This window comes from Sphaeramia orbicularis, chromosome 13 (assembly GCF_902148855.1).
Source record: "Sphaeramia orbicularis chromosome 13, fSphaOr1.1, whole genome shotgun sequence".
Taxonomy (NCBI): Eukaryota; Metazoa; Chordata; class Actinopteri; order Kurtiformes; family Apogonidae; genus Sphaeramia; species Sphaeramia orbicularis.
Window position 1 is genome coordinate 32,735,841 of NC_043969.1, and position 27,908 is coordinate 32,763,748.

At 40.0% G+C, this 27,908-nt stretch overlaps 2 protein-coding genes across 4 annotated transcripts in view; both read right to left on the reverse strand.

Annotated features, from left to right (window-relative positions):
* The window catches only part of traf4a (tnf receptor-associated factor 4a), a 29,027-nt gene extending 13,817 nt beyond the window's left edge, over positions 1–15,210 (reverse strand). The window contains exons 1-2 of one of the 2 annotated variants that reach the window (XM_030152736.1): positions 14,925–15,210; positions 14,648–14,879 (exon numbers count right to left, since the gene is read on the reverse strand). In XM_030152736.1, the coding sequence (XP_030008596.1) occupies positions 14,648–14,790 (143 nt within the window). In that variant the 5' untranslated portion in view covers positions 14,791–14,879; positions 14,925–15,210. Of the gene's footprint in view, positions 1–14,647; positions 14,880–14,924 lie in introns of those variants that run through there. The other variant, XM_030152738.1, reaches the window with a different exon arrangement.
* Positions 15,211–15,956: 746 nt separating this feature from the next.
* Positions 15,957–27,640, reverse strand: nek8 (NIMA-related kinase 8). Of its 2 annotated transcripts, none has more exons than XM_030152725.1 (15): positions 27,541–27,640; positions 25,726–25,931; positions 25,187–25,419; positions 24,940–25,071; positions 24,034–24,242; positions 23,838–23,917; positions 23,560–23,744; positions 22,998–23,145; positions 22,424–22,500; positions 21,829–21,946; positions 21,552–21,702; positions 20,934–21,097; positions 20,683–20,835; positions 18,226–18,384; positions 15,957–17,161 (listed from the first exon to the last, which is right to left on the reverse strand). In XM_030152725.1, the coding sequence occupies exons 1-15, from the start codon at positions 27,585–27,587 to the stop codon at positions 17,133–17,135; spliced, it is 2,091 nt and encodes a 696-aa protein (XP_030008585.1). In that variant the 5' UTR covers positions 27,588–27,640; the 3' UTR covers positions 15,957–17,132. The 2 variants fall into 2 exon arrangements, with proteins under 2 accessions (XP_030008585.1, XP_030008586.1); XM_030152726.1 differs by having other exon boundaries at positions 27,580–27,623.
* Between the last annotated feature and the right edge of the window lie 268 nt (positions 27,641–27,908).

Genomic DNA, 27,908 nt, shown 5'->3' on the forward strand with positions numbered 1-27,908 from the left:
GCTGTTTCATATGAAGCAACAATGGCTGACAGTTTGCAGGTCATGGTCATCAGCAAGACAGAAATAAATTACATCAGACTCACTGTCAGACAAGTCTAAAAAGACAAGCGGAAAATTAAACCCCTTTCAATGATTGTTACATGTATCCTGATATATTAAGTTCAGAGAAGCATTTTACATGTACAGAGTTTAAAATCTCAATTGTATTTTGTGCTTTGGTATATTGAAACATACTATTTTTGTGTTGCTTTGCCAAAGCAGGCAAAAATGATGCAAGTGAAAGAAAGGCACAACTACCAGAGTATGATTTTGAGTGTGGGTGGATGTCTGGCCTCTTTCCCTGGCTTCATCTTTAGCACCCCATGTAACACACTCACTGGGACCAAATGTGGACCAAGATTTAAAAAAAAAACATGTCAAACCATTAAAGGAAGGTTTTACTACGAGCTACACTGCACTACCTACAAAACACGAACAAAAAGAAAGTGGATTTTTTTGTTGCTGGGATGTTGTTTCCACCTTTTTTTTGTAATGTGCCAATGCAGAGATAATTTTATATGCATACACATTGTAAACCCAACGGTCAGGACACCTGAGGCCATCCTTGTTCATGGCGTCATCTCTTATGTAATATGTAATATTCAGTTTTTCCTTTTTTTTTACTGGCAGTGCACCTCACCATGTTGACATTTGTGAGCAGAGGCCATCTGTGAGCTAGTTCACACAGCTATAAAGCATTCAAAGGTTAGCAAAGTTTGCTTTTTTAAATGTCAGCTTTGCAGCAGAACTAGGAGCAGATAATAGAGTAGTATTAGGTTTGTTTAACAGTGACTGGGCTCCTTTATATTTCTAGTGAATGAACTATAGTCTGAGCAGGGTTCTTTCTTATTTTTGTCCATAAGACAAAGTACAATCTTAAACACAACCACAACAAACAGGTATGCTGCACTAAATAAACAGTGTGCAGCTAATGTTATATGTTATGCTGTTAACAGAATTACCTGCCCTTTATTGATAAGGTTACTGCAACAAATTTATATTTGCTTCCTGAAAGCAAATTCCTGGATGGAAATATTTGCTTGCGTGTTTCTAAAAGTGACTCATAGTAGCTTATGTGGCGGAATCAGACGGTTGTGAGCAATTAGACGATGACTCATCAGATTGCCAGAGGTGTAGCTTAGACATAAAGCCATGATAGCAAACTGTGTGCAACTAGAGTAAAAGGAGGGAGCCACCTGCCAGAAGACAAGCTGCCTACAAAAAAACACAGAGCAAGAGAGGATGAGAGGAAGGAAGGAAGGATGGCTGAATAGACAGAGGGAGGGCCAGAGGGAGGAGGAGCAGCCATCTGCAGCCTGAGCGCAAGCCTGCAAGATGCCATAATCTATCCTTAAGTGTGTGAGGAGGGGAGACGGTGCTTACAAGTATTTATAATCCCTTGCACTGTCTTCTTCCATCAGTGTGATCAGGCCTTGACATGGACTCTTTATAGGAAGGGAGGGTTAGAACATGAAATGCTAATCCATCTTTGTTTCTGTTGAGTGTACTATGGTTTTAAAGCTATCATAAACTCAGGTTTAAGGACTCCCTGTGATATTATGCATCCAATAGAAATAAGTGCTAAAAATTATATGGATTTCAGGCACCGGTTATGCAGTTTCATACCTATAGAGATTGTTTCGCCTGGGCTTGGCAGGCAATCAAATAAATAAAACAGCAAATGTAATAGAATGTTGCAGGATCTTTTGTTTTCCTGGTCGATTTCATCCCCCAGATTATACGCCGCATGCATGAGGTACAGGAAAATCAATCCACTTTCATTAACTGCTGCTGATCTGGGCACAGTGTGGGGGATGAGAGGAGAGGTCTGTCCCATCAGTTGTAACGGCAACTGAGCTCTTGCATGCATGAGTGCAGTCACCCACACCCACGCTGCTGTGGCAAACTACACACACAGTGAAAAAGACCACCATAACAGAGGCGGACACACACATACACAGGAGCTTGCACTGCGTACATGAAAGTAGAGGAAGGCTTGAAAGGAGAGGCTTTACGTTTGATCTGGTTGAAGGGCGGTTTGTGGGAGGGCGGGGAGGGTGGAGGACTGTGCCTGGAGATCAATGAAAGTCCTGAGCTTTAACATGTCGCACATGTGAGAAGGACCTGCTGGTGTGTGAAAAAAGTGCTAAAAGCTGCTGTCAAGGGTGCAATAGGTGTGAAATACCCCACTCTCCATTTTTACTACCCACTGTCACACATTTGCAAAGATTCAAATGCTGCATAAAAACAAGAGAACGAGCCACTGTTATTCAGCAAGTTACCCCAAATGGAAGCAGTTACATGCTACAAATTTCCACAGACACGTGTGACTTTTAGCTTGTTTTAATCACAGATGGCTGATCTAATTTTAGCTCAGCATCAGAGGGCAGATTTCTGCTCAAAAGCGTGATCTGCAGCAGCGACGGCTAGCTTCGAGGAGCTGCCACGCTGCCACACTAATCCTGTGGAATGCCTGCACTGGACAGAGGGGGTAGAGTTTGCCAAGACATCGCCTGGCCTATTAAAAGGAGAGCTGCCTGCCAACTGTATGCATATGGCATCAGAAAAGCAGCACCAGACACAGTTGCTTCATTTTTCCCCTCAAACGGCATTAATGAATCAGCTATTGGAGTCACAGTCATCAAGCAGCACAGCATGAAATCGCAACACTAGCACAGATTAAATGGGGAAGCAGCAGTGTGCTTTGGGCTATTGTACAAACCATCTATCAAAATAAAACAAAATTAATGCCATGCATTTCTAATCAGTATGTCATTGTTGAAATGTTCATAACTACACGTCTGAACATACCATTTATTTAAACTTCAGGAAGAATATATGTCTCATATTAAATTAATTATCAGAATTTCTGACAGATCATCATAAGGGGCTAGATGTCTTGTCTTGTCTAGCGCAGAAGTCCTAAACTTGTCCAAAACTGTATTATCATTGCGCTACACATTTCACTTTTGATACTCTTTCCCCTATGATTTGTGAGTCAGGATAATTTCTGTTTAAGCATCCAGAGCAGAGGTGTAGTCTTGAAATATGAAACTTTGGATCAAGCTTTAATGGAGCACTTCTACTATCCTCCCTCACAATAATAAAGATTAAAAACACATTCTTGGCACAACATCGCACAAAGCTTTTGTGTTAAACAACCATTAAAATAATAAAAAAGAACTTTACATCCAGAGGTTTCAACCAATGAAACCACCACGTATGAGTTCATCACAAAGGAGGGTAATTGAATGTTGACTTAAATCAAGCAAACGCTTTTATTGTCAAGTCAGTCTCAGCCTATGTGGAAAAATGACGAATGAGGAATAAGCCGATGGCTTGTTAGCTGGTTCTAACGACACATTATTCCTGCGTAACGACCTCCTTTTACTCCCCTTGGCTTTTGTTTTATGAGTTCTAAAACCGCCAAGATCTGTTTCACCCAGAAACCCGGAGGGACAGACTCTCTTTAAGGAGAATTTACGTAACGACACTTGGCCACCAGAAGGCAAAACATCAATCAGAGACCAGTTAGAGGTAAAGTTTCACCGTGTCACTCTGACGAAGTAACACCTATCGTCACATGAGCTCACAGCAGCAGGAGAGGTGAGGACGAGCTGCTCTTGTGCATGCTCCCATCATAAGTCATACTTTATAGTGATGCATAAGAGCAGTGATTCATTTTGCTTGTTTATAGCATCTACTTTTGATGCCAAGTCCCACAGTACACAAAAAAGGCTGTTGTTTTTATGCACGCAAATTTGTGCCCCAGGGGGATAGAGCCTCAGAGAAACATAGCTCTCATCACCCTTCAATTAAAACTTTTACTGCAGTCTGACTGTCGCGCCTTTAAGAAGAGCAAAGGAAAGCTGTAAAGAAGCCAAACTTAACACGCAACAAAGCAGACATACATATAAGTGATTGATTAGTGCGAAGATTATTTCCCTCATTTCCACATAGTTGCCCTCTTCCTCTCTGACCAGCAGCAGCAGGTGGGCGGTGCAGATAATCTCTGCAACCAGTAGCATCTTACTGACAACAGATCCTTTAATTAACCTGCACCTGTTCACCCCGCGCTCCGGAAAACAGAAAAAAGAATACAGAAAAAAGGTCATGTTTTACAATAATACTGTTTAGTCCATGTAACTATGTAAAAAAAAATATCTGTTGCTCATGAGAAGCTCAAACATCAGTATCCTGATTCCAAGTACACAGTTTTAACCTTTCTAAATGGAGCACAGAATTTTTCATTATATTCTGTATTTGTCAGCTCTGTTAACCCTAAAGAAAAGATTCATCTGCTTTTATTCTGTTTAAGCAGGTCACTACCGGTGCGTAAGCCCAGTTTTGCCGTTCTGAATGCAAACTCTATCAAAACTCTTACAACAGCTCTGCCATCATTTACCAGCTGTCTTTTCTTTGCTGTCCTTCATAGATAAGTACTCCACTCATCACACACATAGACTCCTCTTGAGCTGACCTGTTATGTGTGTGCAAGATAGCAGGTGTGGGAAAACCATTATCAGCTTTGCAGTGTGAGGGAGTTATTTTAGTCCAATCCCACAAGAACATCTTTGGAAAAAATGTGCAATGCCCTGTGTGACACATTCATTAATTAGCAAGTGGTGGAGAAGAGCAAGTCCAATCCTACAGGATCATTAACAGTAAAACATACTTATTAATGTGCCAACACAGCAAGTCCCACTCATGACTGTCTAAAAATGCTTTGAAACTGATAAGCATGTTCATGTTTGAAACTCTAGGATTGTTCTGGGGAGCATACGGGGTCATGGTGAGTGGAAGACAGTGCAAAATCAACACTGAATAATCAGCTGGATTTTGCTCTATTTGTGAGACCTGCTTCAGTATGATTCATCATTATCAGAGAAGGAGTACGGCCATGAGTTTGACGTGTCAGAAGTCACGGCAAAGTTTTCTCCTAAAAGCTGATTACCATCAAAAATTATTCAAATCAATGAGTCACCCTTCTTTGAAATATTCAAAAACAAAACAGTGTTATATAATGTGAATTTGTGCTTTCGGCTCATTAGCATTTCCATTGAACTGCTTGTGGAAAAGCTCCTTTTCCTGATTTGTCAGTAAGCTGCCTCAGGTCTGTGAGGTGTGCACATCACTGTGACAATTTTAGGTCTGTGCTTTTGTGTCCATGGAAACTGGGAGGGAAGGTGAGGGCTTTTTAGGTGTCTATGTGTGAGAGAGAGAGCAGTCAGCAGACAGTGAGCACACACAGACACATGCACTAATTCATAAAAAGTAAACAATCTCCTCTCCCTGCTTGCAGCGGCTATTATCGCATCTCAGACTCGCTGTGGCTCCTGTTTTCCTTATCGGCTCCAAATCTGAAGAGTACATGTAGATAAAGTCCGAAAGAATAAGGAAAAGCACCTCCAATCTGTGCATGCTATCTCCCCCTATGACTGATTCTGAGCCAGCTCTGAGCTGCGCCTCCTGCAGTTGTCCACTTCTCTGTTTTGTGGATGCAATTTCTTTGTTCAGTGAGGCGAGGTGCTGACGTCAAATCGTTTCCTTTGTTTCAAAACGCCTCAGCTGCATTGTTCATCTAGCATGAATTCTTCAACCTGCCCCTGTTGCTGGGAGCAACAATGAGATAAATGACAAGATTTTTCATACAGCACATAAAAGAACAGAGGGGGAGCACAAAAGAAGAAAAAATATAGAGTTGACATCTATCCTTCTTAATAAAAATCGTGAGAAAAGAGGAAACTATTTTTGGAAATACATTGTTCATTTACTTTTTTTATGCAGTCAGTGTATGAACCACTGAATAAATATTGTGTTTACAGTGACTTTCAGTGATAGAACTGAATAAACAGAAGGTTATGAATAGACTGATTATTTTGACTTTACTTGTTTAATTGATAAATCTTTGACATTATTACATTATTACTAAATGAAAGGACAAAAAGTACATCTTGACTTGGTTTCTCAACATAAGCAAATTAAAAAAGTCGAGGAAACACTAGACCAAACACTTAAAATGATTAATTAAAAAGGTGATAATGAACTTATTCCTTGATGTAAATAATCACTAGCTGCAAATGTAGGTATATGCAAAAGTAAATCTAAACGGATCAACCACTGTTCATCACTCATGAGCTGTGGATGCAACAAAACAAAACACTCCTTCATCCTGAATGAGTTTACTGTGGGATTCATCTGGACATGCACCTGACAAGACCACTTCCTCTGCTTCCTCAGCCCTTTAATGAGATCAATAGTTTGCCTGTGCAGTGGGAGGAAGAAGTGGGATCAGAACATTACTCTGTGTTGACATATCTTAAAATGAGCTGTGAGTAAGGTCCCGAGACACAACACAAGGGACTTAGTGTACTTGACAGAGTCATTGAGCTGTTTGGTTAAAGGACCACCACAGTAAACACACCAGCTGATGAGAGGAAGATGGAGGAGCCTTGGCAGGAAGGAAGGAAGACTCATTGCAGAAAAGGGCGGAAAGGCAGAGGGCAACTGGGCAATGACCTTAACATTGATGGGGGCCCCTGTGGCTAAATGACTTTAATTCACTATGTAGGCTTCAAGTGAGGGGCTTAAGTGCTCTGCCGACACCTGTTCTGGTGTACAGAGGGGCCTTTCACTAAAGACAGGTGCCTGTGCACAGAGCTGCACACTTCCCCGCGCTCCCTGCCTCTCTCCCAGCTGCCCTCCTTTCAGACCTCAGACACAGATTCCTCACATGCCTACCCATCAGCTCAGCAACTACAGCATTGGTCACTCAACTGCCTGTCCCTAAAGACAAGTCCCGGACACAAACACTTCTCTGCAATCACAGGAGCATCATACATTAACTTGACATGGGTGATAAAGTGAAAATCCTGCTGCATCATGTACTGTAAACGCTCCACTGTTCTCACTTAAAACACAAAAAGGTGGAATTCTGAGTTTTGTAAGCTAGAGGTCATAAGGTTCACTTCCTATATGAATAATAAAGTCATATTCCATCTGTTACTGTCAAAGGTATGACTCAAATCCGAGTGAACCTAAAGAATTGTCAGTTCTTCATTTCACAGAATGCTTTATCTCTATATTCATTTCCTAATTGGGAAATTGTCATTGAGGGTAGCGACTGTGTGCTGGATGTTGTGTAATTTCATTTGACACCCTGATGTGCAGAGTTTGACGCAAATCAGAAAAAAACAAAAGCATCCTGCTGGAAATAATGTCTGTGGGAATTTGAACACGTGCGTATTGCTGTATATGCATATGCACAGTGGGTCTGTTGACTTTTAGACGGGTTCAGTGACCTGTGCACAAGACAAACAGATTGGAGGAGTGTCAATTAGTACAATAGGGAGCAGAGCACAGATGTAGCTTAACTGAGCACTGAGAGGGTTCTGAACAGCTGAGTACAAGGTGCAAACTCACACCTTATAATATCTGCAATGTAAGACAGTGATTAGCACTCATCTCCCTGGTTTTTACTTCAACTACAAGTCTTCATTATACACTCTTGACGAGGCTCACACTTTTTGCGGTAAAGCTCTACATGTATGTGTTATGATGAACATATCTTTACCTTAGGCTTTTTCACATAGCAAGCATACCCAGGCACGTGTAAGCACTAGCCATGCTTTCCAGATCTGGGCCAACTGGCTGTGATCCAACAGCAGGGTTGGGTTTGGTGGCTTGGTCCCAGCACGCTTGCTGTGTGAGGGGCAAGGTGCTTCGCTGCATAGCTGGAATGTTTTCCGTCTTTGTTTGGACCAAATGAGTGGGAGATTCATTTTAAAGGAACTCTTATGGAGGCAGGCAAGTTGGGGCATGTCTATAACTGGATCTTATAGGTGCCTGGGAAACACACTACTGCTCCATATGAGCTCATATGTGATTAAAGGGACACTAATAAAAATTTAATTCCTACAAGCAGAACCATCCGCCACCACACCCTATTCAATGCAGAAACAGGACTGAGGAACCTGAGAAATACTTAATGCTCTTTCTGAGTAGCAATACGAAATTTTACGCTGCTTGAAACAACTTTTAAAAGTCTAATTTGCAGTGAAAATACTGACTTTTTTCTATATATGGTCATCTTTATATTGACAAAAACAAACAATAAAAAGCCAATGAGTGATCCAACAATAATTAAACCACCTACTACGATGAGGCAGCTCTTGTAACATAAATTACAACCAAAATTGCAGTAATTTGATGTTGTTCACTGCAAGTGAATCAGGTGTGTGGAAGTTGAGTCACCGATTTAGGACTTTCTCTCTACCGCAAATTGCCTCTGTCTAAACTTTCACATTGTTGTCAACCACATAATTAGGGTCAGCAGTGAGAAGACACTACATGTGGTCACTGACTGATTTTTTCAGAGTCACGGTTCATTTAGAAGTCAACTACAGGCTTGGAGTTGTTTTTAAATACCAAATATGAAGCAGCGAAATCCTTGGGGATGGAGTCTCGTCTACAGCTGCAGCTGGCTGAGTTTTTGAGACTATGTTGCTTGTGAATCAAATAAAATCAGTCGGTTTCAGACGACTTTCAAAAGGGATAAATTATGCCTGAACTGGCTGTCACTAATAAACTTCCTCACAGACAGATGACGCGACCTAAAAGTGACGCATTGAGAGCTGCCCCGTCACCAAGTGGGTTTCAAGAGGGTAAGCGTTGCAAAGAGAAAACCCAAAGAATTTTAAGTGCTCCTACATCTTCAGATGAGTTTGAGCTTCTTCCTGATGCAAGTGCCTGCACTCGTTCTTTACATTCACGCAAACAGCTGTCACAATAATATCTGCTCTTGTCAGTGTGACGGGGGACCTGTGCAGCTGTGTGAAATGGTCAGGACACTTTCTCTCAGCGATGTCATCATTACAGCTGCATCTCTAAAGCCTCTCAGCTTCCTCCCATGAGACTCGCCACAATTACCTTATCCAGAAACAGGCCAGCTAATATCTGTCTCTGTCTCTGGGGTGGTGGAGACGCTTAGAGAACAAACGCTTCCAAGAAAATTAATATTTCCCCACCCATTGTCATCGCGAGTACTAGAAAATCAAGCAAACCTCTCTACAAATGTCTTCCTGTCTTAGCCAAGTCACCTAAACCAAAAGCATCACTTAATCAGCCCCTTATCTTTGCTCCATATTGTAGTGGGAAAGTGCACTTTTTGTTTGTAAACAGAACTCACATGTGGGTTAAAACATCCAAGAGTTCAATTTTTCATGCCAGCTTTTCTAAACACGGATAATTGCTCACTATCAGATGTCAACATCCATTTCCTTATTCCCATAAAACACTGGGATGCAGAGTAATTTCCTGTTGTTGGGTTTGCATATTAGTGTGTGCCTTTAGGTTGTGAACAGATGGGAAACTAACACTAAAGAAAAACATTTTATCTACCATATTAGAGACAAAGTTTAATGAAAAAAGTAATCAAACTACTTAACTCCATCTTTTGACACACTGCAGTGCAAAAGTGTGGTAATATGTTGTGAATGTTTAAACACCAGGAAGTGAAGATCCATGTTAAATTTTAAAGATCAGCAGCTTCTCATATAATCATTAGTTTCAAAGTTCATAATGACATGTGAAGATCAGGAACAGTCAGTAACCAGCCCGCTCCTTTTCTAATCACTGCTGCTGAAATAGGAGAGTGGGCGGGTGTTTGTTTCCCGACTTGACATTGTGGAAGTGAAGGTACCGTCAAGTGAGCAAAGGATTGTCTGGTCTTTATTTAGACAAACTTAACAGTGCACCTTGTTGTGTTTTTCTCTTCTATGCGTGGGTCACTTCTCTCCAAGTAAGCGGCTCCTTCTATGCATTGATGTGTTAAAATTTACTGGCCTGTTTCCAGCTCTGTCACCCCTAGTCCATCAGCTGACAGCAGCCTCAGTTCGCAGCTCTAAGAGGCAAGTGCAGAGTGGAGGCCTGAGGGCTTTCATTCAGCTAAACAGAACATCTCTCTGTGCAGCTCACTGACCACCGTTGTCATCAGGGAAGGATGGACGGCAGAGTCCCCCTGAACTCCCGGATCTGAACCCAGGATGCCTGGGCGGGCTTTTGGACACCTGCGGGGGACTGTGAATGTCTCTGTGATGGGACTGAGGGACGGGGATGGCAATGAACACACAGTCATTCATCAGCCATCCATGGCATTGGTCCCATTCAGATACAGATACCCACAGAGAAACAAAGCCCCAGCTGCCTAAAGTGCCAGACTTACACACAACACTGGGCACCAATGCAACAGAGCTCCATTTAGGCTTTTAAGAAACACCTTGTCACAGCAGCCACAGTGCTCCTCTATACATCCTTCCACAGTCACACACACACACACACACAATGGACTGAAGGGAATTAATCATGTATTTAAAGGGGAGAGGTTTGCAGATCATGTTCAGAGACAAACACATCTCATGTCTTTTAATTTTCTAACAAAACACAAAGGGTTTGTTGTTGTGATCAATGGTGTTATTAGTAGTTAATTAATCATTTACTCATGTTTTCCTAGTTATAAGCCATCAAAATCAAAAGCTTTTAGAGAAATAAGTTTGAGACCCATTTATTTTTCAGCAGGACACTTTATAGGACTTTAGTGAAACACTAATGGATCAAATATAGTGGAAAAGCATGAGACTGTCATGTGTCAAAGTGTCAAATATTAGCAACTAGAAAGGAAACCCAGATTTTTTAACTTAAAATCCTTTCACAACTACGACTTATTAGAAAATGGCGTTGATTTTACATTTAATAAAGTCTTCCCGCATATATAATAAGACAGACTGACACTAGTGAAACAGGATCTTGACAGACAACAGGTAACTGTGAAATGCTGGCAACTGTGCTTCAGACTTAAAAGACGAAAGTATCACATTACAGTGCATCAACAAGACAAAACATTGTACTACAACATGTGGGATATGTAAAATGAATCACAGCCCATTCCAAAAACACTCCCCTGGTTTTGGACAGTGAATAATCGACCCATGAAAATTCCCCATATTAGCCCACTTTGGAGTTCCTTGTGACTCTGGGTAAGTCAGCAGTTGCACTGCTGCTGTGTGGCCTGTAGGAAGAAGCTAGAGAGCCGAACAAACCAATTATACCCCTGTCAAGGCTGTGGTACAGCGCTGCATCATCCCCACAGAGACACCAGTGTCACATTGCATGGCATTGCTCATGCTCAGTAGACCCAAAACTGATGAACCGTGAGCCTTGGCATGTGTGGCATGGCCGTAAGCCCTACTTAGCCCGCACACAGCGAGGAAAACTGTGTTACATGGCATTAAGTGTTTATTCTCCATTATTAAAGAGGCACTGTTCTTATTGTTTCTAAAACAAAGACCTGCCCAAGTCAGCATGCACAGAATTGCTGCAGCATGTGACTCATATTTGATTGCTTGAGTGTTAAAGCCTCAGGGCTGGGCTGTTTTAACCCCATGACTCTCCCTCAGAGCTGGGGCAGCCTTCAGGACTGCCACTGTAGAGTATTTACACATTCCTCCAAGACCGGAAACACACCCCATTAGCATCACATGCTAGCATGCCTGTGGACACAGGAGCACACACTGGCAGGGACATGGGAAAGTAAGAACAATTCATGTGTGCATTTTTACTTGAAAGCCTATCCAGGAAGCTCCCGTTTATTTTTAATTCAACTAAAAGGTAAATATAGGATTAACTTAAAATTTGCTCCTTTAATCCAGTGACCACTATTTCTTGGGAAAGAATGATTAGTGCGCAAGTAATGTCATGCAGAAGCATTCTTGAGTTTGTGTGGCTTGTTGCAACAAAGCAGCGGGCTCTGGAGAGGGTGACAGAGCTGTCAGCGTAAAAGGCGGGCAGACTCGGTTGGCAAGCCTGGACTGGATATTAGTCAGCCTTCAATTATTACAAGCAAACATCAACCTAGTTGCACAATGGGCAACGCATTAGCTAACTACTGTCTGTCAGCCTCAATAAAATTGAACTCACTGAACACAAAAGGACCATGCACTGTCCAAGAGCGATGAAGTGGCCTTGAACTGGCACACTCTGTCAGTAGAGGTGACAATACACCCCTCGGCCTCAGATGACAATCGGTTTCTCTGTGCCAAGGAATTGATATAATGCTCATTTACATTATATTCACCAGGAAGTTAGATGTGAAACAACTGATACAAGAAAAGACAGATTTTGTACTTTTGTAGCAATTTCACATAACATCATTTATTACTTTTAATTAGACTTGCCAATTCTACATAAGTTCTAATTAACAGAAGCAATGGTTTGTTAAATATTTACGCATCAGTTATTATTGCGTAATGAGAACTAAATAAAGAAGTTGTGTTAATAATTTAAGTGTAATGCATTTCTTGAGTTAAGTAATCTAACTAGTCACAAGGATAAGTCTTGGGTTTAAAACTGATGAATGAAACACTGCTTAAGCATTTATTATTGTGCATATCCTTTATCAGGAAGTAATGCACTGTTTACCTGGTTTCATCATTTCTTGTGTTTTTTCTTGCTATGTTGAATTGTGTACAAATGATTCATCACAGGATTATTTCACCGACTGCACATCTTTAGATGATACAAGCGAGAAACAAATCACCCCACACCTGGAGTGAGAACCCCACCAAATGCAAAGCACACTGTTACTCAACAGAAAAACTTTCATAAGTTTGGAAATGTGTTAAACTCAGTCAGTCTGTGGGAGTAAAACAGTGTAAACTTGAGGACGGACATGGAGGCGGGCAGGATGAGGCAGACAAAGCAGAGGGCCAAACTCATTGATCAGCACTGAATACGATTCCTCCCTCGCTCTCTTTGTTCATATGAAGTTCTGCTTTTCAACCAAATGCAATTTTCTGGTGTCTAGAAAGCCAGAGGAGGCTTTGCGATGACTCACAGTACAAACTGTAAATTCATCACAAAGTATTTAGTGTATTCCCAACATTAATTCACATTTCCTGACCAGTAGTAGATTATTTTACTGCCATAAAACTGCTTATCACTGATAGATTGTTGATATATTGCTCTGCCCCGACAGACTAACTACCTTTCAAATAGTTTATATTTTCTGATTTTTTCCTTCAGGCATCTTAAAGTTTCATCTAGTAAAACTGAAGACTTCTAAGATCTCTTTCAGTACTGGTTTTGGTGTAATGGAGGACCAGATTCATGACTGAAATAAAACCCAGAACTGCAAATAGTTAGACTGGGCCAACATCTTTCAAGAAATAGTGAGGTTTTACGGCCTGTAAAATTTCATTTTACCATCAAAATGCCACGTGTAAATACACTCATGGCTTTAAGGCGTCTGATTAAGTCAGCAAGCTGTTTTGTTACTGTGTCAAATTTCCTTTACATATGGCCTGTATCATTTAGAAATATGGCACTATAAACAGAATGGTTGGTGGATGACAAAATGAGATCATTTTCTATTTCCACCATAAAGACTCTGCTATAGTTACAGTTAAGTTGTCTGCTTGGTCTCAGAGAAGTTTCCTTTATTTCAAGGTGACACCAGATTATAACAGGATGTTTTTGAAGGAGCTATACATTCTGTGGTATTAGATTCTGGCCCCTAATTGTCTCATTGTTGAGGAGCATGTGTCATTATATGCAGCTTGGTGACCTTCTTGACAGTGCAGTCAGCCAAATAGTAAAACAAAAAGACTTTTCTTTCTACACGTCTTAACACAGACTTCAATGTTCAGCAGATTAGGAGGTGGTGGTGGTGGTGGTGGTGGTGGGGGGGTTGTGGTGGTATGTAGGACTGCTGACCTCTAAGTGAAAGGTCCCTCAGTGCCCCGGTGCCCTGACTGACACCAATGAAGGGATCTGTCTAATCCTGGACTCCAGGCAGACTCCACTGAACTGCCCCAGTCTGAACCCCCCCCCCCCCTCTTCCTCCATACACACACACATACACATGCACACATCTTTTACCCCTTTAACCCAACTGTCAGCCCATGCAGACTCATCCACCTCAGGGCAAAAACACAGACAGGATGGGAAAGAATGGGCCCTCTGCAGGACACACTCTTAATACCAGAAAATGAAAAAAATGTCAACACAAACATCACATTATTCTAAGCGCAGAGCTACATATGGAGGTAAGAGGTCGCAAAAAAAACCCAATCAAAATGCTCATTTACCTACATTTAAGTCCAACTATTTCCTTTAAAGTTTATCTATTGTTCCAGTTCAGACAATGATTGAATCTTCTACCTGGTTTGACAAAAACACCTGCATGACTTAGAGAAAAATAAAGCCAATGTTTTCATGTTGACACAGCAGCTCATGAATGTAGGCTATTTAACCCTTTCAGGTGTGGAGGATGTGATGGCAGGAGACACCTAAAACTAAAACTAAAAAAAAAAAACAAAAAACCAAAAAAACACACGGATAGACCCCAGTGTCAGTTTAGATACCTCATATGCTGTGATAATGACTGTGCAGCTGCATAAAAGACTAAAATCCTATTAATGTAAAAGCCCTGTGGAGGAAAGGTGAGGAGGACACACCTACACATCCTTTATTTACTATCGCTCGACCGAAACTAGACAAGTATCGCCTGCACAGAGGTGGATCTCTGTTCTGCACACATGAACATAGAGTATACCTTAGGAATTCTTGGAGACAGGTGTCACAGAAGCGGTGTCCACAGGTAGACACTTGGACCGGCTCCCGCATCGCCTTACTGCAGAGCGGACACTGGAAGCGTCTCTTTGGCTTTTCCAGAAACTTGTAATCAAACCCGGGCATCGTTGCAGGTTTGGCTCGGTGCTCGTCGGCCTCGGCTGCAGGTTATAAAGGTGTAAACGTCCTCTCTTGGTCCTCCGCTGTCCTCTCTCTCTCTCTCTCTCTCTCCTCTCTCTCTCTCTCTCTCTCTCTCTCTCCCCCCTCCCCGGTAAACGGGGCTATTTAAGCTGAGCTGTTGCACCGCCGTTCAAGCCGATGAGGGGTTCATATCACGTCTCCCTTTCCTCCTCCTTCCGACCGATCGGGCTTAAAAAGGAGGTGCTGATTCCTCCCAGGCTTCTCCCCCCCTGATGGCAACAAAAACAAACAGGAGCGGACAATCCAGTGCGGGTCGGGGGTTTATTTTGGTGCTGCTGCCGGTCTGTGTGCTGTGCTGTGTGGCCTCTTTCCCCTCTGTGGATGCGGTACTAACACACTGAGCACAATGCACAGCCCCTCCGTCTGTTTAGGTGCACCCAGTCCCGCCTCCTTCCACACGCAGGAGGAGTCAAGACGCTGAAACGCTCTGTTCACACCATTTTATCCCTCTGATCTCCCTTATGGATCTTTAATTGGGCTTATGTCTCACACTGCAGTCAAACCCAGTGACATCGGTTGTTATTTCCACACCTATATTAACAGGAATATTAGTTTTATTTTATCCATGTTGTCCTTAACCTCCTAAGATTATTATTATTATTATTTATATATATTCATTCTTATTTATTTGCTCATATTAAAATGCACAGGGTTTGTTTTTTTTTTTTCTTATTTAAGGTTAAACTCAGCCATATATCTAACTGGTCCAATAGTGATAATCAGACTACAGTGCTGCCAGTGGGGACAGATGCCCTCTGGTGGTAAACAGGCATTTAAAAAAATAAATATATAAATAAAATAGTCTAGTATTTCAACCCGTTTTTCATGTTTAAATGCATATAAAGACTAGATAATCATTAACTAGTGTGATAAAAAAATAAAATAAAATTTAAAAATTGAGTATTTCATTGGACAGTTTAAAGAGGATGCATACACCACATGCACATCCCACACATTCAGATCAGTTTTCACCTAATGTAATGTATTGCCATGGGATTACATCACCATTACATCATCGTAAAAGAAAACAATGGAAACCCATCTCTGTGTATATAAAAGTATATATTGAAAATCCAACAGTAAAGAGTAGATACAATTCGTAAAATAATCCATTTATTCAATCACTGATATCGAAAGAAATGCAAAAAATTGTGTATTTCATTAAAAAACACTAATAAAGTTAAAAGGAAGGGTATTTTATGATGAGGCTCTGTGACACTGAACCATAATCATACTGTCATAATACAACCATTGTGACATCTAATTTCACCCCTTTGGACATCCATTAGACATCAGTAACATCCTTATGTTGTCTGTCTGGTGAATTAACATATTATTTTAACAGCAGTTGGAGTACTGCTGAGATTGAACAGATCTTTTGTTTCTTCTTCAGCATAGTTAACCACAAGACTCCTTATATGTCTTATACTTTAAGGAGTTTACATTTAATTTCAGATGTTCAGTGATTAGCTAGACCGATGAGGCTGAAATAAGTCAGAAAGAGTCATAAAAATACTTTCAAAACACATCCTATTCTGTTTGTTTTTTAACAATATATGTTAAGATAATTTATCATGCAAATAGCTACGTATATGTCTTTTAAAGTAAACTGCACATTTTGCAGAGTTATAACACTAAACCAACATTGTGTTTACCACAATAACGCCTCACCACCTAAACACTTAAGATCTCATCGTTATCTGGTATGAACACTGCTGATGAGTTACAAATCTATTGGTGAACTAATCCAATAAACAACAATGTGACCACTGACAATACAATCCAGATTAAGGTGTTTGGTTCATTTAACTGATGAGTAACAAATCACTCAAGTCGCTTTCATTCTTTACATTTCTAAACTTTGTATCACCTTATTCACCTTCAGCTTAAGAAAGCTCAAACCAGTTTGACTTTTACTAGCCTTACAGGGCTTATCATGCTCACAGTTCACGTGAAAGCAGACAATAGCGCACCACATGAAAGTTGCCTAATGACTTCCTGTAAATCAGCTTCACCCAAAGTGTTACAACATCTAACCGGTTCGTGAGTTACACCTGTTCTAACAAACAGGTTCAGTACTTTGAGGCAATATAATTTCTTTCCAGGATACAAAAAAAAAAAGAGCTCGTGGAATTTAGAGGTCACAACTGTAGAATAAAATAGAATGCGCAGATGGAGTTATTCAGAGGAAGCTGTCTTTCACCTCATGCCACCGCCATGCTTCATGACAACCTCTGAGTTGGCTTCAATCACTTTCCAGGACAAAATCATCTTGGGACAGGTTCCTCAAGCAAAGCTAAAACAAGAGGGAGCAAACAACAGGAGAATGTAATAAATAAATCTCCTAATAATGAGGTCAATAATGGTGAATGGTTGCATAAATATCAATGCAATTCAATCATATTCGACCACGAGGACAGAAGATTTTACCTAATAGCTGTATGCTTACATCTGCAATTTCCATGCATATTTTTATGGATAAAATACTATTTAATTCATGTGTTACAGACTTAATCTTTCCAATTTGTATTATTAGATTTACACATATGTAGTCAGAAGATAATCATACAGATTCTAAGTAGGTGCAAAGTTTATATACTTTTAATAACCTGTTTCCTGCACCTGCCACAGTAATCACAGGATTTATACCATAATAGTATTTGTAGGTGTAAGGTTAAGTATAAACAGACTGCTTCATGGGTTTGTGATCTTTCTGAATAAATGTATATAATGTACTATATATTATATGTAAATCCTCAGATATCCTAACGCTTTAATAGTCATGTCATTCAATTGCCGTGTCCTCATCACATGACATGGATCAAAGAAACACTTCATCCCTGCCCTGTGGCCTGTAGCAAGGATTACCAACATCGCTGTTACTTATTAAATTGTGACGCAATTTAATCTGTTCAAATCTGCATCTATTTTCAATATGAAATTTGAGTGAAGAGGCACAGTTTTAATCCCACCTTCACTGTTATTCAGCCTTTAGTGGCTCTTGCACTGTCACCATTGGGAGGAGGAGGTGCAAAAGGCTAATTAAATATCTCCTTTTTCTTCCAGTAAGAGGCCTGTTGTTGCAAAACTGACTCTAATGCAATGTTAGACTGCTGCAAAAACTAGTTAAGGTTAAAGTAAAGATAAAATGACTGCCCTGACATAAATAACACAAATAGCTACTATAGAGGAAATAATCAAGCTTTGGGGATAAATACGAGTCTTTTCATCTTTGTAATTTGAGATAGATAAGACATGCATCTTTGTAGACCTTATCAATGAAAGCTTCTCTCGGGTTAGTTTCTACCACATCCTTAAATTTCAGTGTTGGTTAACAAAGGGTAATAAGCAAAATATTACGTTTCACTGCCAGGAGAGTGTTGCCATGACAACAAGCCACTGATGTCACTGTGAATGGGTGACTCTCATCAAGTTGCACCGCCTTCGGTATCCCAGAATCCTCCTCTTTCCTTCCAAGGCGGCCACGGGCCCCCTTTCCCCAGGTGTACACCTCCCCTTCTGGAGAAAAGAGAGGTGGAAGCTGGTCATCATTCCCCAAATTCACAGATCAGCCCCAGGAGGCATTAATCCACACAAATCTTTAAGTGACAGCTCAGCGTCTCCCACAGTGACAGCATAATGGCTCTATCTGTAGGATGTCAAAGCTGAACAAAGCCCTTCCTTGACAAAAAAAAACCTACAGGCATGGCTGGCACTGCAGGCTTTATTCCCAGGGGAGCCAATCACTGGCACACTACGGCATTTTACCATTTTACCATTTCACCCACAGCTAAAAGAACAAATCAAATGCACACTTTGACTTACGCAAGTACAAACAAGACACACATCTGTCACATATCTGTTAACCCACATGTTGAGGACAATATTGAGGCTTTGCATATTTAAGTCCATTATCTAAATTACCCCTCACCATTTTTGAGGCATACCATGTTTTTGAGTGACTTCAAACCATCATTGAAACCACAAGTTCAGAATTAAAATTTGGCATGAATATAGACTTTCAGAAACTTGATACTTGTTCAATTTGCAAATCCATCACAGTGATGATTTAATCAACCAAACCACAGAAATCTAAGCAATGCTGTCTCTACTCAGAGCTTAGCTGAACCCACTGTGTTTACTCATAAAAGTCATACATATACACACTCTGAAAAACTGGTGAGGATTTCACAATGTGATGTAAAGGGGTTTTCTGAAAATACTTCTTTTTAGTTTGTGTTATTCCTGTCAGAATTGGTCAAATATGATGTTTTATTAGCCTATTCCTTGAAAAACTATTCCAATAGACTAAACCAATAAATACTGGTATATGTATAAGATGTCTTGTAAAAGACCTATACACACTTATTACAAAATCAATATAGAAAGAACAGTTTTAGTGAGTTTGCCTCTCATTATCCCACATTTATCTATATGCAGGTGTATATGCCAGTGCATTGCCTGCAGTAATTCACTAAGCACAGACACTTTGGAGATGGACACAAGTGTTTTGATGAAATCCACATAAAGTGAAGGATACACTTTGACATCCCAAACCAACACTTTAGTTCATAACCTAACTCTATGTTACATCTTCAGTATAAACTAAAACCTCTGTGCCAATATTATCTGCAGGTCTGCAGTGTCCACAGTTTAAAGTTCACCCAGAAACAATGGTTTGTCTGAATGTTTGTACCAGTTTGTTGTCATTTTTGTGTTGTAGTGTGTGCAGAGAAAATTTGTAAAACAAAATGTGTGGATAGATTTTTTTTTTAATAGTGGAGGAAAATGCCAGTTTAGAAAAAATATTCACTTACTGTGGACATGCCTTAACTCTAGGTTACACAGCTTCAAATGAAACTTTGTCCCACAGTTCCACAGTTTTGCCATCTACGAACCAAAATCTAAAGTATTTCCAAAAGGGGCACTTTATGTTGCTCAGAGTACAAGTCACTCTCTCTGTGGCTGAATGGGGCTGTGAATGGTCTACCATCATTAGCACAGAGTTGCTTTTGAATCATTCACTCACTCCAGTCTGACCTACAGTTCAGTTTAAATCATGCCACGTAATATGTAACAACAATCACACAATACAGCAGCACTCAGCAGCGTAGACCCACCTGAAATGTTGAGACAGACATTGCTGGACAATCAAATATTAATTTTCACAATCATATGTTTGCTTTTATTATCATTTTAAATATACAATCTAATCAAGAATATTTTTGAAAGCCCTAGTGCATGTGTCCTAGTACATGTGCACTGCACATGTGTGCAAGATAGAAAAACCATTTTAAAGGGGCAATTTGTAACACTCACTGAACCCTTGTATCTATGATGTTTGTTGTATGAGTCAGTATTATACTGGGAGACAGTGTTTGCTGACATTATTTTGAATTTCTAAGCTAAGGGTCACTAGTGTTGCTCAGTGTTGCCACTATAGAGGAGTTGAGAAGCTACAATGAGGCACTCAGGAGCAAGCATAGCCATCACTTTCTGGATTTTCCTGTAAAATTCAACTCAAGTCCTCTGTATAGAAAGATAAGAGTCATGAGTACTCATTTTTCAAGGTACATGACGCACTTATAGTTTTAATGCACTACTACCAAATTTACATTACTGATTTGAGAACAGCCATCTATGCCTTTTTCATGAGACAACATGACTCTTGAAAGTAATTCTGCTGAACAAATGATTCTCAAACTTGTAAGTTAAAGGCAAGTTTACATGAATGCACCACAATTCAGTTCTTGAGGAATACTGTATCACCATGCAAAGAACACTCAAAACTTACATCCAAGAAATCCTTCTACTCACCAGATCCAATAGCTAAGGTAAAAGCATCTCCACAGGCAGCCATGGCAATACCTTGTAGACCAGGCACCAGGTAGGGCATACGACTGCTACGACGAGAGCTACAGCCCTTCTGACCATGCTGATTACTGCCAAATGTAAAACACTGACCTCTCTCTGAAAAGGTAAAGTGAAAGTAAGAGCAAAATAATCAATGAGAAATCAACTGCCAGTTTTAAAGATGATTAGTGCAAATAATATATGGTATATTTCACCTGTTACAGCAACAGAATGAGCCGTTCCAATGTCAATGTAAACAATCTTCTCACTGTTGAGAGGGGCTGATTGGACAGGAGTGTAAGAATGCACTTCTTCTACCTGACTGGATGGATTTGGTTCCTCTCCTACTGTTATCTTATCGAGGCCAAGTTTGTTGGACCTAACCACAAAACAAAAAAATCTTTAAACATACAGTTCTTGTAAGCCACTACAGCTGCAGTAGAAATGTATCTGAAAAAGCTGGCTCTCCTCAGACATGAAATGAAGTGTGTGTTTTTCTTTTTTTTGGTCGGCTCCTACTCATGCAGAGCTCTATATCCTGTCCAAAACCTGTCTTAGAGTGATATTAACAATGAGAGAAAACAAAGTGTATGTCATATAAGGAGAATGCTGTTTCACAAGTTGTGCACACAGTCTTTCTGTGCCATAACATCTCCTTTAATCAACCATCAAATTCAGATGAAAACTTTATAACTTCCTGGAGCCCTGTGGCAGGTATGAAATTCTGCGGCTGTGGGGGAAAACAGACAATGCTATGTCCTCTCATGTTTCATTGCTCATGTCAGTTTTCAAGAGTAATGGGCATAGTTTTGGGTGGAAAATAGAATAATTACCTGTTGCTTCCACATGCCACTATGTTGTGTTGAGTGCTGATAATCATGGAGCAGTCAACTCCACACACCACCCTCTGGGCCTCAAATTCCACAGGTAAACACACCTGCTGTGGAGAATTGTGGGTATCTTGGGTGCCCAACCCAAGACGACCTTAAACACAGAGGAAACCTAACAATTAAGGTATATGCTTAGATGATGCAGTCATAAATCAATGAAATACAAAAATCCACCAATTTAGGCATAGTGAATAAACAACAGCCATTTGTTTGACTCTACCATTGTCTCCTCTTCCCCAGGCAAATACTTCTCTTTCATTGGTCACAGCAAGCACATGGGAGGCTCCACATGACACCTGAATCAGCTCATAGCCAAGAAGTGCTTCCACTATCTTTGGCTGAGAACAAAAACAACACAGTAGAAAAATCAATGTAGTTGTGTTTAAAAAATGAAAAGTGCTACATATAATCAATCACACAACATTTAAATAACATTTAATAAATTAAACAGATCATTAATGACGGATAGGTTTATGGTACAGCTGTCTGGATGACTTTTTGAGAATATGTAATAAACTGGTACTACTGAATATTTAATGTGAGCATGAGAGTCAAAGGTAACAGTAAAATGTGACAGGCATTGTTTTCTATTTATTTACAAAGCCTTAAATGGTAACATGTCATGAATTCTATTAAGTATGTTCACAAAACTGGCTAATGCTCAAATTTCAATTGATTGCCAACAGTTTTATGTGTGCTCTTGACATTACTGAAAATACAGGCATGACCACTATTATTCTTCAAGATCTAAAAAAAAAAGACTCAGTTATTGAGGGAATGAAAATATTTTAATGAAATTACACTTGACAGAGTACCTGTGTGACATCATTGAAATTCCCATGTCCTAGACATCCATTGCTTCCACTTCCAAAAGTCATGATAATGCCTCTGTCTGCAAATATCAAAATAAAAAGAAGGGTTTAGAGGTATTATTACTTGATGTAATCTTTATGTATATTGACCAACAGAATTTGTTTAATCCCTACCTAGGAAACACTAATCTGTGTAACTACAGGGAAAAGTAATGGGATGGCAACTGAGCTGACAGACAGAATCTTTAATCCTGCATTATTTGCTTTGAAATGCTGAAGTATAACTGACAGAGCACCACGGTTTGAGCATAAAACTGTACCTCCAGACTGCTAGATAAGCATGGAAAGCCTTGTTTATGAGTGGATCCACACTATCAGATCAAGTCCAGATTACATCCACACATTCATTTGCGTTCAAATGCTGCTCTTAGTGTTTTACAGAGCTGTTGTGCTGTGTGTGAGGGCAGAAAACAGAACACAATCAGCGATTTTCTTTTGCTCAGCTCTTTGCTCTTTGGCTGACTGAGCGTGGATGTGATCTCTCTGATTGCAATCCAGAGAGGGATGGCCCACAAACCTGTCATGCAGGTGGTAAAGAGATCACCACAGGACACAGACTTGATGGTAACTCCAGACTGACCCTCAAGAAACCGTGAAATGAACTGAGGCTGCATCTGCTCAACCACACCAGGTAGAGTAGCATCACCAGAGGTGACTGATGGTGCCTGTGGCAACAAATAATCATTAGACAGAGAGATTATATTTTCTGTCAATACTGAAGGATTTTTCTGTAGCCATTTCTTCAGCCTACCTTATGAAATTCTAATTTTTTTAATCTCCTAAAGCCCACAGAACAGACTAGAAAGATGCTTTCAGAAAACCAGATATTATAAAAAAAAAAGTGTAGAACTAGCTGATGTAAAATCTTTTATTTTTTATCCAGCTGTCTGTGGAAATAAGAACTAGCACACCATCAAATGTCAGCAATGAGTTGGCCTACAGGGGCATACAGGGGTATAGTGCATGTTTTGTTTACAGTTTTGTTTTCATGGTTCAGGGCTGATTTTCCTGTATGATGCAGTACTTAAGGAAATTACAAATGCAGCACATTGACAGGTAAAAATATTACAGATACTGACCTCCCAGGTAATAAGACGGCCTGACTTGGTTACCCCCATCTTCTGAGTGCGACCCAAAGACACCTGAAGCACCTCAGTGTTGAGCATTGGTAGACGGAGGGGCATTGAGATGCCACTACCCCAAGTATACACAGAGGACAGTGGGAGGGAATGCACTTTACCTGTCCCTAAAGCTGCTGTTCCATCTGTTTCAGCACAAGAAACCACAAGCAAATTGACAAAGCACTGCATTTGACCTCATATAGCTCCTTCTGTTGCAAATGACATATGTGCTTCACCTCTTGACCTGCTAGTAGTTACTCTCCCTCCTGGTCTGCCTTGAGGACCAGTTTGGACAGTGGACAGTGGTTTCTCAATCCTGTAAAAAATGGTGTAGTGTGTATACTGGGAATTGCAAGCACCAAATACAGAAAAAGTCCATCTCAATGCATATATTTCAAACAAATAAAACTCAAACATTCAAAAAGGCATTACCGGCGCATTTTTACATTGCCTATATCTGTGTAGAGATTAAGAAGTGGTCGAATGCATACGGGAAGAGCCATTATTTCATTGAGTTGAGGCCGTTTTGATGGATCCAGATTTAGCATGTTAAGAATAAGCTGCCGGAGTTCTGGGCTGTACCGGTCTGAAATTGGAGCAAAGGTACCACTCATGATCTTCAGAACGAGTGCAGGTAGATTCTGAAAGTAAAAGTAAAAATTGTAAATATTAAATAGTGTCATATTCTACAATACACTGAAGACAGCGTGTGAATTATGCTCCCCTTTGCACCTTTCTCTGCTACATAAAGTGGATTTTCACATGGGCACATCAAGTAACTAAGCTGTCATTCTGCTTTAACAGAATCATGTAGCAATAAAGCAACTGTTCCACTATTTTGGAGAGAAAACAGATCTTTAAAAGCATTATTTGTATTTTTTCTATTGATAAGTGAAATATAGTTGTTTGTTTAGTGGCAACATCTGTGTGTTGATGCAAAGCTATACCATATTGTACTGAAAGCTGTCCGAGTTCCACCTTTTTGCTTCTATACTCTTTAGTGAGGTGTAAGCAAAAACATTTGTGACTTATTTTAAAGTACAACCCCTAAAAATCTGCTTTAGGCTTAAAGTGGGGAAACTTAGTGTCTATAAATTCATTATTCATTGAATCTGTATGAATCTATCTCTCATATGTATCATGTAACACTGGTCATAGTTAGGGTGATTCTGTTCTGTTCTGTACACTCATACCCAACACTCATCAATAATGTATATACTATTTAATAATAAGAGTGGTATTTCTGTAAAAGCTGAAAAAAGGAGGCATAATTATCACACAAGAAAGAATCACATCACATAAGGGAGAAATTACTGTGAATAAAAGTTTTTTTCGCACAGCAGCTTCGAAGGCTCTCTTAAGGCTAGCAAGCTCATACAGCACACAACCCAGGGCCCAGATATCGCTCTTCTGATTATAAGGCTTTCCTTCACACAGCTCTGGAGAGATATAACACGGTGTCCCAACCACCTGTGGTGTATAAAGAAAACAATTTGAGCAAGCTCTTGTTTAATAAATACTGTATGATCCAGGACATGCATAAATACAGTGGCTTGAGTTTCCACTTTAAGAGAAGTCTGCTCACTGTGTAGGCTTTGCTTTTGCTGACAAGGATTTTGGAGATGCCAAAGTCACCAATTTTAACGATCATTTGGTGCTTGTCAAGAAGGATATTCTGTGTCTTGAGGTCCCTGTGCAAGATGAGTTTGTTGTGCACATGGTACAAGGCAAGCAAGATCTGCACAAAGAAATGAAGGATGGTGTCCTCATCTAGCAGGGAGTTACAGCGCTTCTGTATGTAATCAGCCAATGTCCCACCTACATGTAGAAGACAAGAAGGAATAGTAAAGACAAACTGGGTCTTGGCATTCCAGTATAATTCTGGACACAATAATGTCAACCTGTTTTACATTATGACGTCTAATGTAACAAAAGTTACCTAATCAAGTTACTTATAAAACCCCACCACAGGGATTAATATTAGATGTTTTCATTTGGCCCTCCCAGGTTTGACACAGGAATGAAGAAAGGTATAGAGCCCCACAGCACAAAACCATGGGAAAATTGAACTGTTAGACAATGAACAAAAGGGGGTCATGTAATTAGATATTACAGTAATTTTACCTGGTGCATACTCCATGGCTATCATAAGGGCTTTGTCTTCAAGGAAGTTCTCATAGTACTCAATGATATTTGGGTGGTTGAGCAGCTTCAGCACCTGACACTCATTCTGAGCTGCCAGGCGTTCGTCTCGAGACATCTGCTCCACTGGAATCTCCTTTAGGATGACAAAAGCTCCATCACTCCGCCTACGGCATAGGTGAACAATCCTGGCAGGGAAGAAAAAGGAAGAAAATTAGCAATGTCCTGTCTATGCAGAACAGTAGAAGAGTAGAACAGTATGTAAACAAAAACATATGACTTGGGCAACAGGTAATAACTGAAAATATATTAAAATATACAGCAGGAAGGGTTTCTGATACATCACAGTTTTCTTTGAATATCATCCCATACACTGGCATGATTTAGCTCTATTTCCTAAACTGTGTTTTATTTGGAGGAAATAATCTCTTTAACCCATAAAGACCCAAACATCTACTGTCAACCACAATCATCTACTGATCTAATTTTAATATCTGTTGATCCACTAATCCTATCAATCCATGTAAATAATTGGCGTACACTAGAGTTTGCCATTTTTCTCGGTCAGCAGATATGACCCATTTGGATGTTCAGAGGCTCCTTAGTGAATGAGGAAACACTATCATCCTCTACATTGATTCACCAGTAAAACCCATGGAGTTGGATCAATGACAGTGGATGGACACAGTTGGTTTATGTTCAGTTATTTATATCTTTGCTGAAAAAGTCACTTTTTCTTCAGTTTTCTCTATTTCTGATACAGTAACTCTCAGCTTTGATCTGAGGTTGCATGAAACACCTACAAGATAAGTGAATCAAATACAGGAATATAATTGATTTTCACTGAAAAAACACAAAGCAAAGAAGGTAATATTACAATAAATGGTGATAAATCACATAAGAAAGGTTAAATATACACTGGGTCGTTATGGGTTAAATGTGTATATAGCACTGATTCATGTCAGTTATACATTACTAACATTTAACCCTTGAGAATTTAACAGCTCAGACGTATTTCTGTAAGGTTTCTGATTATGCTGAAAACTTTTGCTACATCCATCATAGGCCTATATTATAGGCTCCATATCTTTGTTTTATGATGATTTTATAAATATTAAAGCTGGAATAAACCTATGCCACATTTTCTCCATAACTGATTAAACCATCGATCGAGTCTATTAGAGAACAGGATGATGTTAAAGGACTGCTGTGGGGATAATGCTGTTTAACTCCAAATCATCCAGTGGTTGAATGAACACATAATTCAAGTCCAAATGACAATATACATTATGGGAAATGTTGTTTCATTTCTATCACACTGCAAAACTCTTACATTTTCATATGGTACATAGTTTAAGGGATTTTGTCCTGACAATGAGAAACACAGCCTGGCACGGCACTGTTCTTTATTTGATATTGCCGAGGAGCACTAGAGTTTTCACGGTCTGACAGTACAAGACAATCCAGTTAGTTGGACAAAGAATAAAACCAAGCAAAAATCCCCCAAACTAAAGCCCTGCGCCACACCATTCCAATGCATGTAAAGCCTAACAGAGACATTGGCAAAATATCTACTGTTTGCTTTCTTATCAAGAATGTTCCGGACATGTCTGACTTCTGAGGGCGGAACACATCCCGAAGCCCCGATGGATCCCGTTACAGATTTTTGGAAAAAGTGAGATCTTGCTGAGTTCTAAGTAACTTCACTCCGGTCTGTCAGCCCCGTATTACAAAGTATACAGAGTACATACAAATGTGGCGTAAAATCTACGAATGACAAATAAACTCTGACTTTACCCAAATGCTCCCCTTCCAACTACTTTGATTTTCTCATACTTTTCCATCGTTGCTTCAACAAGACGTTTCCGCCGTCTCCAGGCAACCCGTCCCCACCGTACTACAGGAAGCAGCGAAGGACAAAACACGAAACGCCGACTTTTCAAACTTTATCCTAACGGTATGAAAGACAATTAAATATATTTTGCTAAACCCACTTTTATTAGTCTTTGTTACATTTATTTGTGTATTTGGAACTTTATAGATCAAAAAGTTTGAATTTGAACCCTCCAGGTGCTGCAAAGCTATCTTTACATTCATTTAGGCCAAAATCGAATGGATTTCTACAACTCGTTTTAATTCCTGCTTAATTTGTTACGACTGTAACT

Excerpts from the sequence above, each read along its gene's own strand:
- nek8 (XM_030152725.1), bottom strand. The coding sequence starts at position 27,587 with ATGGAAAAGTATGAGAAAATCAAAGTAGTTGGAAGGGGAGCATTTGG. Across the intron at positions 23,745-23,837 it reads AACTACTAGCAGGTCAAGAG|ATGGAACAGCAGCTTTAGGG; the intron begins GTGAAGCACATA and ends GTGCTGAAACAG. Across the intron at positions 20,836-20,933 it reads TCATTCTGTTGCTGTAACAG|AGAGAGGTCAGTGTTTTACA; the intron begins GTGAAATATACC and ends TTACCTTTTCAG.